General features: G+C 45.9%; 1 protein-coding gene across 3 annotated transcripts in view; it reads left to right on the top strand.

Annotated features, from left to right (window-relative positions):
* The window catches only part of LOC120052451 (transducin-like enhancer protein 4), an 86,122-nt gene that overhangs the window by 45,768 nt on the left and 25,298 nt on the right, over nt 1-15,056 (top strand). For 2 of the 3 annotated variants that reach the window (XM_038999368.1, XM_038999366.1), the window contains exons 5-9: nt 2,720-2,782; nt 6,630-6,704; nt 7,574-7,751; nt 8,288-8,304; nt 11,815-11,952. In XM_038999368.1, coding sequence (XP_038855296.1) covers nt 2,720-2,782; nt 6,630-6,704; nt 7,574-7,751; nt 8,288-8,304; nt 11,815-11,952 — 471 coding nt within the window. The remainder of the gene's footprint in view (nt 1-2,719; nt 2,783-6,629; nt 6,705-7,573; nt 7,752-8,287; nt 8,305-11,814; nt 11,953-15,056) is intronic. The other variant, XM_038999367.1, reaches the window with a different exon arrangement.

The raw sequence follows: 15,056 nt of genomic DNA, 5'->3' as shown, positions 1-15,056 counted from the left end.
GACTGGGTACTTGTCCTCCCTCTCATCCATCCATCTTCTCTTCCTCCCTCATTTTGTAAGAATTTAGGGTGATTTGCTGCTCTGTTCTAAATGTAGCTTAACATAGACTGACATTCTCTCTCCTCTCCTCCACATTTCTCTCCTCCTCATCTCCACCCCCCTCTGCCAGACAAAGAGACAGCAGTGTTCTGTTGGCAGATTATTTATCCTCAGGTGTTTATTGACCAGCGCTCTCTTCCTCCTTTGTATCCATCCACCCATTCATCCATCGCTCTATTCACAGCCCTGCCAAAACTCCCTTACATGCTGACTAGACTGGGCGTGTGCGTCCGCCCTCGCGCGCATTTTGATTTTGTCCATCCACACCAGACGCGATCAGGACACGCAGGTTGAAATATCAAAACGAACTCTGAACCAACTATATTAATTTGGGGACAGGTCGAAACACTTTAAACATTCATGGACATTCAGTTAGCTTGCCGTTGCTAGCTAATTTGTCCTGGGATATAAACATTGGGTTGTTATTTTATCTGAAACGCAGAAGGTCCTTTTTTTCCGGGATCTTTGTAGAATCTTAACCCATTTTGAGTCACACAAAATCGTGTGTTCTCTACTCCAACAATTAATCCACAGATAAAAGGGGACATTTTGTCAGTTTCTAGTAATCTCTCCTCCTTCAGGCTTCTTCTTCTTCTGTGGACTTTATATGGCGGTTGGCAACCAACGTTAAGGTGCATTACCACCACCAACTGGACTAGAGTGTGGACCTCAATTCATCAGCCACGTGGGTATATGCTCCTAAAACCCAAAGAGGAGATGGGAGAGGCGGGACTTGCAGCATGTCAAGTTCTATTTTAGTGCCTGGCTACGCAGACATTGATCCAAGATCGCGTAGCAGTCGGACATGTGTGTTTTTCTTATTACCACCCGTGTTAGTGTCCAGCTCTTTGAAAGTAACAGCTCTAGCCTTTAGCGGATGTTGCCTGTAACCCATGGTTTCTGGTTGGGATATGTACGTACGGTCACAGTGGGGATGACGCCGTCAATGCACTTATTAATGAAGCCAGTGACTGATGTGGTTAACTCCTTAATGTCATCGGATGAGTTCCGGAACATATTCCAGTCTGTGCTACCGAAACAGTACTGTAGTTTAGCATCGGCTTCATACCACTTCCGTATTGAGTGCATCACTGGTACTTCCTGTTTGAGTTTTTGCGTGTAAGCAGGAATCAGGAGGATAGAGTTATGGTCAGATTTGACAAAAGGAGAACGAGGAAGAGCTTTGTATGCATCTCTGTCTGTGTCTAGCTACATGTATTACTGTTGCACAGCATCAATACAGTTTATTGTAGACACAGTCCAGTGAAAATAAACCCCCTCTGTCTCAAGGCCAATAGGAGAGTCCCTGTTCCCTCTTCCCTTTCTCTCTTCTGACTATTTCACGTCCTCTCTCTCCCTTTCACCACGCACACACACACACACAAGCCAGTCTACACACACACACACCCACATTATATAATTAGCTAGGTCTTCTCTACCCTTTGAACAGAGCGATGTATCTATCAGAGAGCTGTGTTGTATAATTTGGCCTGTATTGAGATGGGACAGGCTGGCAGTGTATGTGTATAAATAAGCTCCTGTCAGTCAGTGTAGAGGGGGTGTCAGGACTTCCTGTGTCCTCTAATCTCGTTTGTCTCCCTTTGTGTGTCAGAAACATGTGTTAGATTGGAGGGATGGATGACACACAAATAGACAACCATCACGGAGGGGGGCAGGCAGGGATGCAGGCAGGGGAGGGAGGATAGAGAGAGATGAAGGAAGGAAAAGGATGAATAGGGTAATAATGGCTCAGTGGGAAGGCTGTTAAAGAGGGTGAGAACGCCTGAGTGAAGAAGAGAACATAATGAGTCTCAGGGCAGAAATAGGTGAAGCATGTAGTGTGTGTGTGTGCGTAGACGTGTGTGTGCATGCTCATTTGTACATTATCCTTTGTACCATATGTCGTGTGTGTTGCCACATTAGTGCTTTTCTGTGTGTGTGTGTGTGTGTGTGTGTGTGTGTGTGTGTGTGTGTGTGTGTGTGTGTGTGTGTGTGTGTGCGTGTGTACATGTGTGTGTGTGCGTGTGTACATGTGTGTGTATGTAGAATAGACAACAATTCAATGTCCTCGGCTCCTCACGTCTAGAGAGAGAATTTTCAATGGGCCTCGGCGAGCGAGAGAAAATGGATGAAAGAATGGCATTGAATGCAGTGAGGAGAGGGAAAGAGCTGCATGAGAAACTGGAGTCTAATAACATAGCTGGGCTTTCAAAGCTTCTCTCTTCCACTTTCTTTGTTCCGGTCTCATACTCTTTCTCTATTCTTTCTCTCTCTCATTCACTTGTGGTAGGCTGGGTTTGAAACCAGGTCACCTGCATGCCACATGACTGTTAGTCCGCTGATCTAAAGCCAAGGTATGAGCTTGAGGAGCTAAGTTGTCACCGAACTACCTCCAACACGTTTACTAACCGGATTTGCCTCAATGAAATGACTAACTTTGATAACTGTATGAGATGGTATGGACAAAGTGTCTGTACTTTCATTGATGTATGTGTTTGTTGCTCCTGCTGCTTCCCTGAAGAAAATTACCCTGATGACCCAAGGGGCATGGATAATGTTGTGCTATATTACCTTGTATGAAACATAAGATGAGACTGAAGTGTGTGTGTGTGTGTTGCAGGCAGAGATTGTGAAGCGTCTCAGTGCCATCTGTGCTCAGATCATCCCCTTCCTATCTCAGGAGGTAAGTATCACTGACACACACACACACACACACACACACACACACACACACACACACACACACACACACACACACACACACACACACACACACACACACACACACACACACACACACACACACACACACACACACATACACACACACACACACACACATACACACACACATATCTCTTTACAATGGCTAACACATGGTCAAGACATATGAACATATTGGTCTGTGTTTGTCAAGACATATGAGCATGTTGTTTCTGTAATTTAAATATTTTTTTACAATTCATTTATATTTGCCAGGTTGCCTTTTACATTTATACGCTGTTTTTCTTCCTTAACTTTTGTTCCATAACTCATGGTAGTTATTTGATCTATCAACACATACAATGACCCAAATCAGTTTCTTACCATGTTATTTTAAATTGGGTTAATATGTTTGACTGAAATCCCATTGACTACCATGTTTGTGACAAAAATGTGATGAACAACGATCGTAGGTAAAAACCTGGCTGCACTGGCTTTATAATACATTGTTTGTTTTTGTGTGTGTGTCCGGTGACAAGTGTGTGTCCACTGAAGGGAAGGTCACAGAGCTGGCGACTGTTTTACATTGATCAATACTGCCTCTGTGTGTACTGCCTCAATACTGCCTACTGCCTCTGTGTGTGTGTGTGTTTACGCAGTGTGTGTGTTTACGCAGTGTGTGTGTGTGTGTGTGTGTCTGTGTGTGTACATTTGAATGAGTAAATAGGTGTAGGTTTTGGGTCGTTTGAGTGTGTAGTCCTGCTGCGTACATTTGTGTGGGTATGTGACCTTTTTTTCCACGTGGGTGTCTGGTAGCTCAATCAGTGCATACATTAGTACTGCATGTGCATACAGTATGTTTTCTTCAGCGAGTGTTTGTTGTGATATTTGTATTATGTGAACAGTATGTGGCAAACGGTGTGTTTGTGAATGAGATTACAAAACACATGTCAGGTACAATATAGGTATGTGGACACCTGCTCGTCGAACATCTCATTCCAAAATCATGGGCATTAATATTGAGTTGGTCAACCCTTTGCTGCTATAACAGACTCCACGCTTCTGGGAAGGCTTTCCACTAGATGTTGGAACATTGCTGTGTGGACTTGCTTCCATTCAGCCACAAGGCAATAGGGAGGTCAGGCACTGATGTTGGGCGATTAGGCCTGGCTCGCAGTCGGTGTTACAATTCAGCCCAAAGGTGTTCGATGGGGTTGAGGTCAGGGCTCTGTGCGGGCCAGTCAAGTCCTTCCACACCGATCTCGACAAACCATTTCTGTATGGACCTCGCTTTGTGCACAGGGGCATTGTCATGCTGAAACAGGAAAGGGCCTTCCCCAAACTGTTGCCACAAAGTTGGAAGCACAGAATCGTCTAGAATGTCATTGTATGCTGTAGCGTTAAGACTTCCCCTCACTGGAACTAAGGGGCCTAACCAAAACATGAAAAACAGCCCCAGATCATTATTGCTCCTTCACCAAACTTTACAGTTGGCACTATGCATTTGGGCAGGTATTGTTCTCCTGGCATTCGCCAAACCCAGATTTGTCCGTCGGACTGCCAGATGGTGAAGGGTGGTTCATCACTCCAGAGAATGCGTTTCCACTGCTCCAGAGTCCAATGGCGGTGAGCTTTACACCACTCCAGCCGACGCTTGGCATTGTGCATGGTGATCTTGGGCTTGTGTGCGGCTGCTCGGCCATGGAAACCCATTTCATGAAGCTCCCGACTAACAGTTCTTGTGCTGACGTTGCTTCAGGACAGATGATTTTTATGCGCTAGGCGGTTCAGCACTCGGCGGTCCCGTTCTGTGAGCTTGTGAGGCCTACCACTTCGCGGCTGAGCCGTTGTTGCTCCTAGAAGTTTCCACTTCACAATAACCGCACTTACAGTTGACCGGGGCAGCTCTAGTAGGGCAGAAATTTGACGAACTGACATGTTGGAAAGGTGGCATCCTATGACGGTGCCACGTTTTAAGTCACTGAGCTCTTCAATAAGGCCATTCTACTACCAATGTTTTTCTATGGAGATTGCATGGCTGTGTGTTCGATTTTATACACCTGTCAGCCACAGGTGTTGCTGAAATATCCAAATTCACTCATTTGAAGGGGTGTCCACATACTATTGTGTATACAGTGGCTTGCGGAAGTATTCACCCGCCTTGGCATTTTTCCTATTTTGTTGCCTTACAACCTGGAATACATTTTTTTTGGGGGGGGGGGGGGGGGGGGGGGGTTGTATCATTTGATTTACACAACATACCTACCACTTTGAAGATACAAATTATGTTTTATTGTGAAACAAACAAGAAATAAGACAAAAAAACTGAACTTGAGCGTGCATAATTATTCACTCCCCCAAAGTCAATACTTTGTAGAGCCACCTTTTGCAGCAATTACAGCTGCAAGTCTCTTGGGGTATGTCTCAATAAGCTTGGACACATCTAGCCACTGGGATTTTTGCCCATTCTTCAAGGCATAACTGCTCAAGCTCCTTCAAGTTGGATGGGTTCCACTGGTGTACAGCAATCTTTAAGTCATACCACAGATTCTCAATGGGATTGAGGTCTGGGCTTTGACTAGGCCATTCCAAGACATTTAAATGTTTCCCCTTAAACCACTCGAGTGTTGCTTTAGCAGTGTTCTTAGGGTCATTGTCCTGCTGGAAGGTGAACCTCCATCCCAGTCTCAAATCTCTAGAAGACTGAAACAACAGGTTTCCCTCAAGAATTTCCCTGTATTTAGCGCCATCCATCATTCCTTAAATTCTGACCAGTTTCCCAGTCCCTGCCGATGAAAAACATCCCCACAGCATGATGCTGCCACCACCATGCTTCACTGTGGGGATGGTGTTCTCGGGGTGATGAGAGGTGTTGGATTTGCGCCAGACATAGCGTTTTCCTTGATGGCCAAAAAGCTTAATTTTAGCCTCATCTGACCAGAGTACCTTCTTCCATATGTTTGGGGAGTCTCCCACATGCCTTTTGGCGAACACCAAACGTGTTTGCTTATTTTTTTCTTTAAGCGATTACTTTTTTTCTGGCCACTCTTAGGTAAAGCCCAGCTCTGTGGAGTGTATGGCTTAAAGTGGTCCTATGGACAGATACTCCAATCTCCGCTGTGGAGCTTCGCAACTCCTTCAGGGTTATCTTTGGTCTCTTTGTTGCCTCTGATTAATGCCCTCCTTGCCTGGTCTGTGAGTTTTGGTGGGAGAACCTCTCTTGGCAGGTTTGTTGTGGTGCCCTATTCTTTAAATTTTTTAATAATGGATTTAATGGTTCTTCGTTGGATGTTCAAAGTTTCTGATATTTTTTTATAAACCAACCCTGATCTGTACGTCTCCCCCACTTTTCCCTGACCTGTTTGGAGAGCTCCTTGGTATTCATGGTGCCACTTGCTTGATGGTGCCCCTTGCTTAGTGGTGTTGCAGACTCTGGGGCATTTAGATTGCACACAAGTGGACTTTATTTAGCTAATTATGTGACTTCTGAAGGTTGCACCAGATCTTATTTAGGGGCTTCACAGCAAAGGGGTGAATACATACGCACGCACTGCTTTTCTTTTTTTCTTCTTTTTTAAAAATTAGAATATTTTGAAACAAGTTATTTTTTTCACTTCACCAATTTGGACTATTTTGTGTATGTCCATTACATGAAATACAAATAAAAATAAATTTCGATTACAGGTTGTAATGCAACGAAATAGGAAAAACGCCAAGGGGGATGAATACTTTTGCAAGGCACTGTATATTGTGTATGTCTATGTGTTATGAGAAGCACACAGCGGGATAAATAACCTGTGTGTGTATGTGTGTGTGCGTGTGTGTAGCATCAACAGCAGGTGGTCCAGGCAGTGGAGAGGGCCAAACAGGTCACTATGGCCGAACTCAACGCCATCATTGGGGTGAGTCACCTCTGGTCACCATGACAACCCTCACACCCCCAACAGCGACACTATCAACATCAACACACACACACAAAAAACACAGTCTACAGGGGCATGCACACCTCTCTCTCTGCAGTGTTTAAAGTGCCGAGGTGTAAGTAGAGTGTAATGTGATCAGAGCTCCGACAAGCTCTCACTGTAACACACACACACACACTAAAATAAGCTGTAATAAGACCCAAGAAAATAGCCTCTCTTTATCTGTCGGTACCCCCCTCCTCTCCTCTCCCTCCATCCCATCTCTTTTTCCCCCCTCTGTTTTGTTCTCTCCCTCTGCCCCACTCTTTCTCTTTTCTCTATTTTTCTATTCCTCCTACTCCCAATCTATCTCCCTCCTCCTGTCCTCTCTCGTTCTCCCTGTGTTATCTCTCTCTCCCTCCCTGTGTTATCTCTCTCTCCCTCCCTGTGTCCTCTCTCTCTCCCTCCCTGTGTCCTCTCTCTCTCTCGCTCTCCTTGACCTCTCTCTCGCTCCCCCTGTCCTCTCTCTCGCTCTCCTTGTCCTCGCTCTCTCTCCTTGTCCTCGCTCTCTCTCTCCCTGTCCTCTCGCTCTCTCTCTCCCTGTCCTCTCGCTCTCTCTCTCCCTGTCCTCTCGCTCTCTCTCTCCCTGTCCTCTCGCTCTCTCCCTCTCTCTCTCCCTGTCCTCTCGCTCTCTCTCTCCCTGTCCTCTCGCTCTCTCGCTCTCTCCCTCTCTCTCTCCCTGTCCTCTCGCTCTCTCGCTCTCTCCCTCTCTCTCTCCCTGTCCTCTCTCTCTCCCTGTCCTCTCTCTCTCCCTCTCTCTCTCTCTCCCTGTCCTCCTTCTCCCTCTGCCCTGTCTCCCTGGTGTACAGCAGCAGCAGCTCCAGCACCTGTCTCACCACACCCCAGGTATTCCCCTGACTCCCCACCCGTCAGGCCTCTCTCTGGGGGGAGGTTCAGGTCTGCTTGCCCTTACTGGAGCCATGGGGGTCTCAGCCCACCTGGCCTCCAAAGATGAACGCAACCACCTGGACCCTGAGCACCTAAGAGGTACTACTCACTGACTGACCTCCATGTGAAGGACCCTGGTGAAGAACTGTAGTACTGAAATGTGTCAACTTTTGATACAAAATAACCACTTGGTTGAACTTTTGTTGAACTCAAAGGGTGGCGGAATATTTTGAGGAACAGCGCTCATTAAACATAGAACAACTAACAAATGTCATTCTGTTGCCTGCGAGGCTGTATTGATGGAGGGTGACTAGATGTTACACTTGTAGGACCCTGGTGCAGAAAAAGAATGAGAGAGAGACTGAGCAGACAGATGAGTGCTGAATGAATGAACGGGAAGACGGAAAGCATTGTGTCTCTGAGGAGTGGAGACAGAGACGGAGAGGCAGCACTGCAGATTGGAAACATGTACAATACAAAGCTTGTGTTTTTATTGCACTGGGACAGCCTTTTTCAGGTTGACCTTGGCATGCTGTGGGGCTGTTGTTATTATTATCTATGCTGACGTCAATCCCCTCTACCCCTTCCCTCTCACCACCTCTACCGCTCCTTCCCTCTCTCTGTTCCCTTCACAGAGGCTGCGCCCAGCAGGGTAAGTAACCCCAACGTGTGTGTGCGTTCGTGTGTGTGTGTGTGACTGTGAGACCCTCTTTAAAGAGGACCTCTAAAAGGGTCTGTTTTGTTGGAGTTTCCATTAATAGGACCAGCACCAGAGTTAGTATAGCTAGTACAACAGTAGAACAGTTCTATTGTTCCTTAACTTAGGCCCAATGGTAGGGTTGCAAAGAGAGGGTTTGGTATCTTTCAAGTATTTTATGTAAAGTATCACAAGACATATAGCGGCCCTTTTGAGTACTTCAAATTATCACAAGTGTCTGTAATTATCTCTGGCCCTCTCTCTGGCCTATATGAAATAATTAAATAACTAATGACAAAGCTGTTAAACATGATCCTAAATGTAAACCATCAACTTAGTGAATACCATTGGTGTTTAATATGAGGGTTTCAGCATGAAATATCCTTAATATAATATACACACTTATTTATTTCACTATGTTAATATGTCTTTGTTGTCGATGTTTTGGCGTCAAACTGGTGGCAATTATGAAAAAAAGACAGTAGTTGGACGAGTTACAATGTTAATTGAAAATAATGCCATTGTTGATTAGATGCTTTTTTCATTAATTAGCCAATTTTTGTCTTGAACCATATGGTCTATACACTAGAAACTCATGGACAATATGGACACAGATACAGTGGGGCAAAAAAGTATTTAGTCAGCCATCAATTGTGCAAGTTCTCCCACTTAAAAAGATGAGAGAGGCCTGTAATTTTCATCATAGGTACACTTCAAACCATGACAGACACAATGAGGGAAAAAAATCCAGAAAATCACATTGTAGGATTTTTAATGAATTTATTTGCAAATTATGGTGGAAAATAAGTATTTGGTCAATAACAAAAGTTTATCTCAATACTTTGTTATATACCCTTTGTTGGCAATGACAGAGGTCAAACGTTTTCTGTAAGTCTTCACAAGGTTTTCACACACTGTTGCTGGTATTTTGGCCCATTCCGCCATGCAGATCTCCTCTAGAGCAGTGATGTTTTGGGGCTGTTGCTGGGCAACACGGACTTTCAACTCCCTCCAAAGATTTTCTATGGGGTTGAGATCTGTAGACTGGCTAGGCCACTCCAGGACCTTGAAATGCTTCTTACGAAGCCACTCCTTCGTTGCCCGGGCGGTGTGTTTGGGATCATTGTCATGCTGAAAGACCCAGCCACGTTTCATCTTCAATGCCCTTGCTGATGGAAGGAGGTTTTCACTCAAAATCTCACGATACATGGCCCCATTCATTCTTTCCTTTACACGGATCAGTCGTCCTGGTCCCTTTGCAGAAAAACAGCCCCAAAGCATGATGTTTCCACCCCCATGCTTCACAGTAGGTATGGTGTTCTTTGGATGCAACTCAGCATTCTTTGTCCTCCAAACACGACGAGTTGAGTTTTTACCAAAAAGGTCTATTTTGGTTTCATCTGACCATATGACATTCTCCCAATCTTCTTCTGGATCATCCAAATGCTCTCTAGCAAACTTCAGACGGGCCTGGACATGTACTGGCTTAAGCAGGGGGACACGTCTGGCACTGCAGGATTTGAGTCCCTGGCGGCGTAGTGTGTTACTGATGGTAGGCTTTGTTACTTTGGTCCCAGCTCTCTGCAGGTCATTCACTAGGTCCCCCCGTGTGGTTCTGGGATTTTTGCTCACCGTTCTTGTGATCATTTTGACCCCACGGGGTGAGATCTTGCGTGGAGCCCCAGATCGAGGGAGATTATCAGTGGTCTTGTATGTCTTCCATTTCCTAATAATTGCTCCCACAGTTGATTTCTTCAAACCAAGCTGCTTACCTATTGCAGATTCAGTCTTCCCAGCCTGGTGCAGGTCTACAATTTTGTTTCTGGTGTCCTTTGACAGCTCTTTGGTCTTGGCCATAGTGGAGTTTGGAGTGTGACTGTTTGAGGTTGTGGACAGGTTGTCTTTTATACTGATAACAAGTTCAAACAGGTGCCATTAACACAGGTAACGAGTGGAGGACAGAGGAGCCTCTTAAAGAAGAAGTTACAGGTCTGTGAGAGCCAGAAATCTTTCTTATTTGTAGGTGACCAAATACTTATTTTCCACCATAATTTGCAAATACATTCATTAAAAGTCCTACAATGTGATTTTCTGGATTTTTTTTTCTCATTTTGTCTGTCATAGTTGAAGTGTACCTATGATGAAAATTACAGGCCTCTCTCATCTTTTTAAGTGGGAGAACTGGCACAATTGGTGGCTGACTAAATACTTTTTTGCCCCACTGTATAACAAATGAAAACTATATATATATGAATATATCGTTTTTATTCAAATATTTTTATTTAGAATATAAATTACCAAGGGACCTCCCGAGTGGCGCAATGGTCTAAGGAACTGCATCGCAGTTGTTAGCTGTGCCACGAGAGATCCTGGTTTGAGTCCAGGCTCTGTGCAGCCAGTCGTGACCGGGAGACCCCTGGGGCCGTACACAATTGGCCCAGCGTCGTCCGCGTTGGGGGGGGGGGTTTGGCCGGCAGGGATGTCCTTGTCCCATCGTGCTCTAGCGACTCCTGTGGCGGGTCGGGCGCTGACATGGTAACCAGGTGTACGGTGTTTCCTCCGACACATTGGTGTGGCTGGCTTCCGGGTTAAGTGGGCATTGTGTCAAGAAACAGTGCGGCTTGGCTGGGTTGTTTTGGAGGAGGCACAGCTCTCGACCTTCGCCTCTCCCGAGTCCATACGGGAGTTGCAGTGATGAGACAAGACTGTAACTAAAATCAAATAGCTAAATGATACATATGACCATCTTAAAACAATTCCATGTCAGCTTATAACACCCCCCCCCCCCCCCCCCCCCCCCCCCAACGTCTTACTCTAGAGAATTAACGCCCTTATACTAATGTACTGATCTTAAAGAGGTAGTGTCTGTGATAACGTCCTCCAAAATATGGATGGCGGAAGGGAGGGAGGAAGGAGAGATGCATATCAATTGCTATTTGTTAAGTTGTGCTTATGTGACTTTTTTTTTTTTTAATGGAGAGGAAGAAAGAAAAAGCAAGGGAAAGAGCGGGAGAGAAGAGGGAGGGACAGATGGAGGAGAAGACTGGGAGTTTGTTGAGAAAACTGTGGTTCTTTGTGTGTTCTGGTCTCGTCCGTCCAACCAGCTTCCTGTCTGTGTCCTCCACAGTTCAAAAGAACAGAACGTTCCATAGGAGTCAACCGATGAAAGAGAATATAGTTAGCCCACATAGACCCCAGAAATAATACTCCACTTTGATGTTTTATTCCTCTGTTATGGTGATCACACCATGCTCTTTCTAGTATAAATACCCAGAAAATTGGCTTCTTGAAAAAATGATCAGAGTCATATTTGAGAGTCATATGAGCTTTTCCGTGTCAGGGAGAAAGTTAATACACTTTTAATGTGTTGTTTAATTGCATTTTCTGTATGACTTACCTGTTGTGTGTCTGCTCTTTTTTATGCGATATGTGTGTGTGTGTGTGTGTGTGTGTGTGTGTGTGCAGAGTAAGTCTGTGTCGTCGACAGACAGCCAGCAAGTGGAGGAGCGCCAGGGCCCGTCGGGGGGGTACTCCTCCTCCCAGGGAGGGGGCGACGCTAAGAGGAGGCGCTGTGATGATAAGGAGCCCCTCCCACCTCACTACGTACGTATGCCATTCAATTAAACCTGCACTGCAGTATTAACGCTGGATCAGCCCCAAGTCTCTGACATCACAGGTCAACCAGGGGTCACAGTCATTCTGCTAGTCAAATATGTGTTTAGCTTGGAAGGGTAAGACATGCAATGGACAAAATAGATGACCCTAGTGAACATGATCTCTCTTTCTGTGGAGTGAGTATTCTGATTGGCATAGCTCCTCTATGAGAACTGCCTTAAATATCACATCAGTGTAGCCTCTCGTGAAGGGAGATGTTGTGTTTTTAAAACAGGCTGGACAGGGAGCTCTGTTGATCATTCCCCTCTCTGTACTACATGATGTAATGGTTGTTTTTCTCCTAGCTCCGGTCTGTCTATGTCCAGGATGTTTTTCTCCTAGCTCCGGTCTGTCTATGTCCAGGATGTTTTTCTCCTAGCTCCGGTCTGTCTATGTCCAGGATGTTTTTCTCCTAGCTCCGGTCTGTCTATGTCCAGGATGTTTTTCTCCTAGCTCCGGTCTGTCTACGTCCAGGATGTTTTTCTCCTAATTCCGGTCTGTCTACGTCCAGGATGTTTTTCTCCTAGCTCCTGTCTGTCTACGTCCAGGATGTTTTTCTCCTAGCTCCGGTCTGTCTACGTCCAGGATGTTTTTCTCCTAGCTCCTGTCTGTCTACGTCCAGAATGTTTTTCTCCTAATTCCGGTCTGTCTACGTCCAGGATGTTTTTCTCCTAGCTCCGGTCTGTCTACGTCCAGGATGTTTTTCTCCTAGCTCCTGTCTGTCTACGTCCAGGATGTTTTTCTCCTAGCTCCTGTCTGTCTACGTCCAGGATGTTTTTCTCCTAGCTCCGGTCTGTCTACGTCCAGGATGTTTTTCTCCTAGCTCCTGTCTGTCTACGTCCAGGATGTTTTTCTCCTAGCTCCTGTCTGTCTACGTCCAGGATGTTTTTCTCCTAATTCCGGTCTGTCTACGTCCAGGATGTTTTTCTCCTAGCTCCGGTCTGTCTATGTCCAGGATGTTTTTCTCCTAGCTCTGGTCTGTCTACGTCCAGGATGTTTTTCTCCTAGCTCCTGTCTGTCTACGTCCAGGATGTTTTTCTCCTAGCTCCTGTCTGTCTACGTCCAGGATGTTTTTCTCCTAGCTCCTGTCTGTCTACGTCCAGGATGTTTTTCTCCTAGCTCCTGTCTGTCTACGTCCAGGATGTTTTTCTCCTAATTCCGGTCTGTCTACGTCCAGGATGTTTTTCTCCTAGCTCCTGTCTGTCTACGTCCAGGATGTTTTTCTCCTAATTCCGGTCTGTCTACGTCCAGGATGTTTTTCTCCTAATTCCGGTCTGTCTACGTCCAGGATGTTTTTCTCCTAGCTCCTGTCTGTCTACGTCCAGAATGTTTTTCTCCTAATTCCGGTCTGTCTACGTCCAGGATGTTTTTCTCCTAGCTCCGGTCTGTCTACGTCCAGGATGTTTTTCTCCTAGCTCCTGTCTGTCTACGTCCAGGATGTTTTTCTCCTAGCTCCTGTCTGTCTACGTCCAGGATGTTTTTCTCCTAGCTCCTGTCTGTCTACGTCCAGGATGTTTTTCTCCTAGCTCCGGTCTGTCTACGTCCAGGATGTTTTTCTCCTAGCTCCTGTCTGTCTACGTCCAGGATGTTTTTCTCCTAGCTCCTGTCTGTCTACGTCCAGGATGTTTTTCTCCTAGCTCCGGTCTGTCTACGTCCAGGATGTTTTTCTCCTAGCTCCTGTCTGTCTACGTCCAGGATGTTTTTCTCCTAGCTCCTGTCTGTCTACGTCCAGGATGTTTTTCTCCTAATTCCGGTCTGTCTACGTCCAGGATGTTTTTCTCCTAGCTCCTGTCTGTCTACGTCCAGGATGTTTTTCTCCTAATTCCGGTCTGTCTACGTCCAGGATGTTTTTCTCCTAATTCCGGTCTGTCTACGTCCAGGATGTTTTTCTCCTAATTCCGGTCTGTCTACGTCCAGGATGTTTTTCTCCTAGCTCCTGTCTGTCTACGTCCAGGATGTTTTTCTCCTAATTCCGGTCTGTCTACGTCCAGGATGTTTTTCTTCTAGCTCCGGTCTGTCTATGTCCAGGATGTTTTTCTCCTAGCTCCGGTCTGTCTATGTCCAGGATGTTTTTCTCCTAGCTCCGGTCTGTCTATGTCCAGGATGTTTTTCTCCTAGCTCCTGTCTGTCTATGTCCAGGATGTTTTTCTCCTAGCTCCGGTCTGTCTATGTCCAGGATGTTTTTCTCCTAGCTCCTGTCTGTCTACGTCCAGGATGTTTTTCTCCTAGCTCCGGTCTGTCTACGTCCAGGATGTTTTTCTCCTAATTCCGGTCTGTCTACGTCCAGGATGTTTTTCTCCTAGCTCCTGTCTGTCTACGTCCAGAATGTTTTTCTCCTAATTCCGGTCTGTCTACGTCCAGGATGTTTTTCTCCTAGCTCCGGTCTGTCTACGTCCAGGATGTTTTTCTCCTAGCTCCTGTCTGTCTACGTCCAGGATGTTTTTCTCCTAGCTCCTGTCTGTCTACGTCCAGGATGTTTTTCTCCTAGCTCCTGTCTGTCTACGTCCAGGATGTTTTTCTCCTAGCTCCGGTCTGTCTACGTCCAGGATGTTTTTCTCCTAGCTCCTGTCTGTCTACGTCCAGGATGTTTTTCTCCTAGCTCCTGTCTGTCTACGTCCAGGATGTTTTTCTCCTAGCTCCGGTCTGTCTACGTCCAGGATGTTTTTCTCCTAGCTCCTGTCTGTCTACGTCCAGGATGTTTTTCTCCTAATTCCGGTCTGTCTACATCCAGGATGTTTTTCTCCTAGCTCCGGTCTGTCTATGTCCAGGATGTTTTTCTCCTAGCTCCTGTCTGTCTACGTCCAGGATGTTTTTCTCCTAGCTCCTGTCTGTCTACGTCCAGGATGTTTTTCTCCTAGCTCCTGTCTGTCTACGTCCAGAATGTTTTTCTCCTAATTCCGGTCTGTCTACGTCCAGGATGTTTTTCTCCTAGCTCCGGTCTGTCTACGTCCAGGATGTTTTTCTCCTAGCTCCTGTCTGTCTACGTCCAGGATGTTTTTCTCCTAGCTCCTGTCTGTCTACGTCCAGGATGTTTTTCTCCTAGCTCCTGTCTG

This window comes from Salvelinus namaycush, chromosome 8 (assembly GCF_016432855.1).
Source record: "Salvelinus namaycush isolate Seneca chromosome 8, SaNama_1.0, whole genome shotgun sequence".
In the NCBI taxonomy this organism is placed as follows: Eukaryota; Metazoa; Chordata; class Actinopteri; order Salmoniformes; family Salmonidae; genus Salvelinus; species Salvelinus namaycush.
The sequence above is the reverse complement of the archived record's forward strand: the minus strand, read 5'-3'. Positions and strand labels throughout refer to the sequence as shown.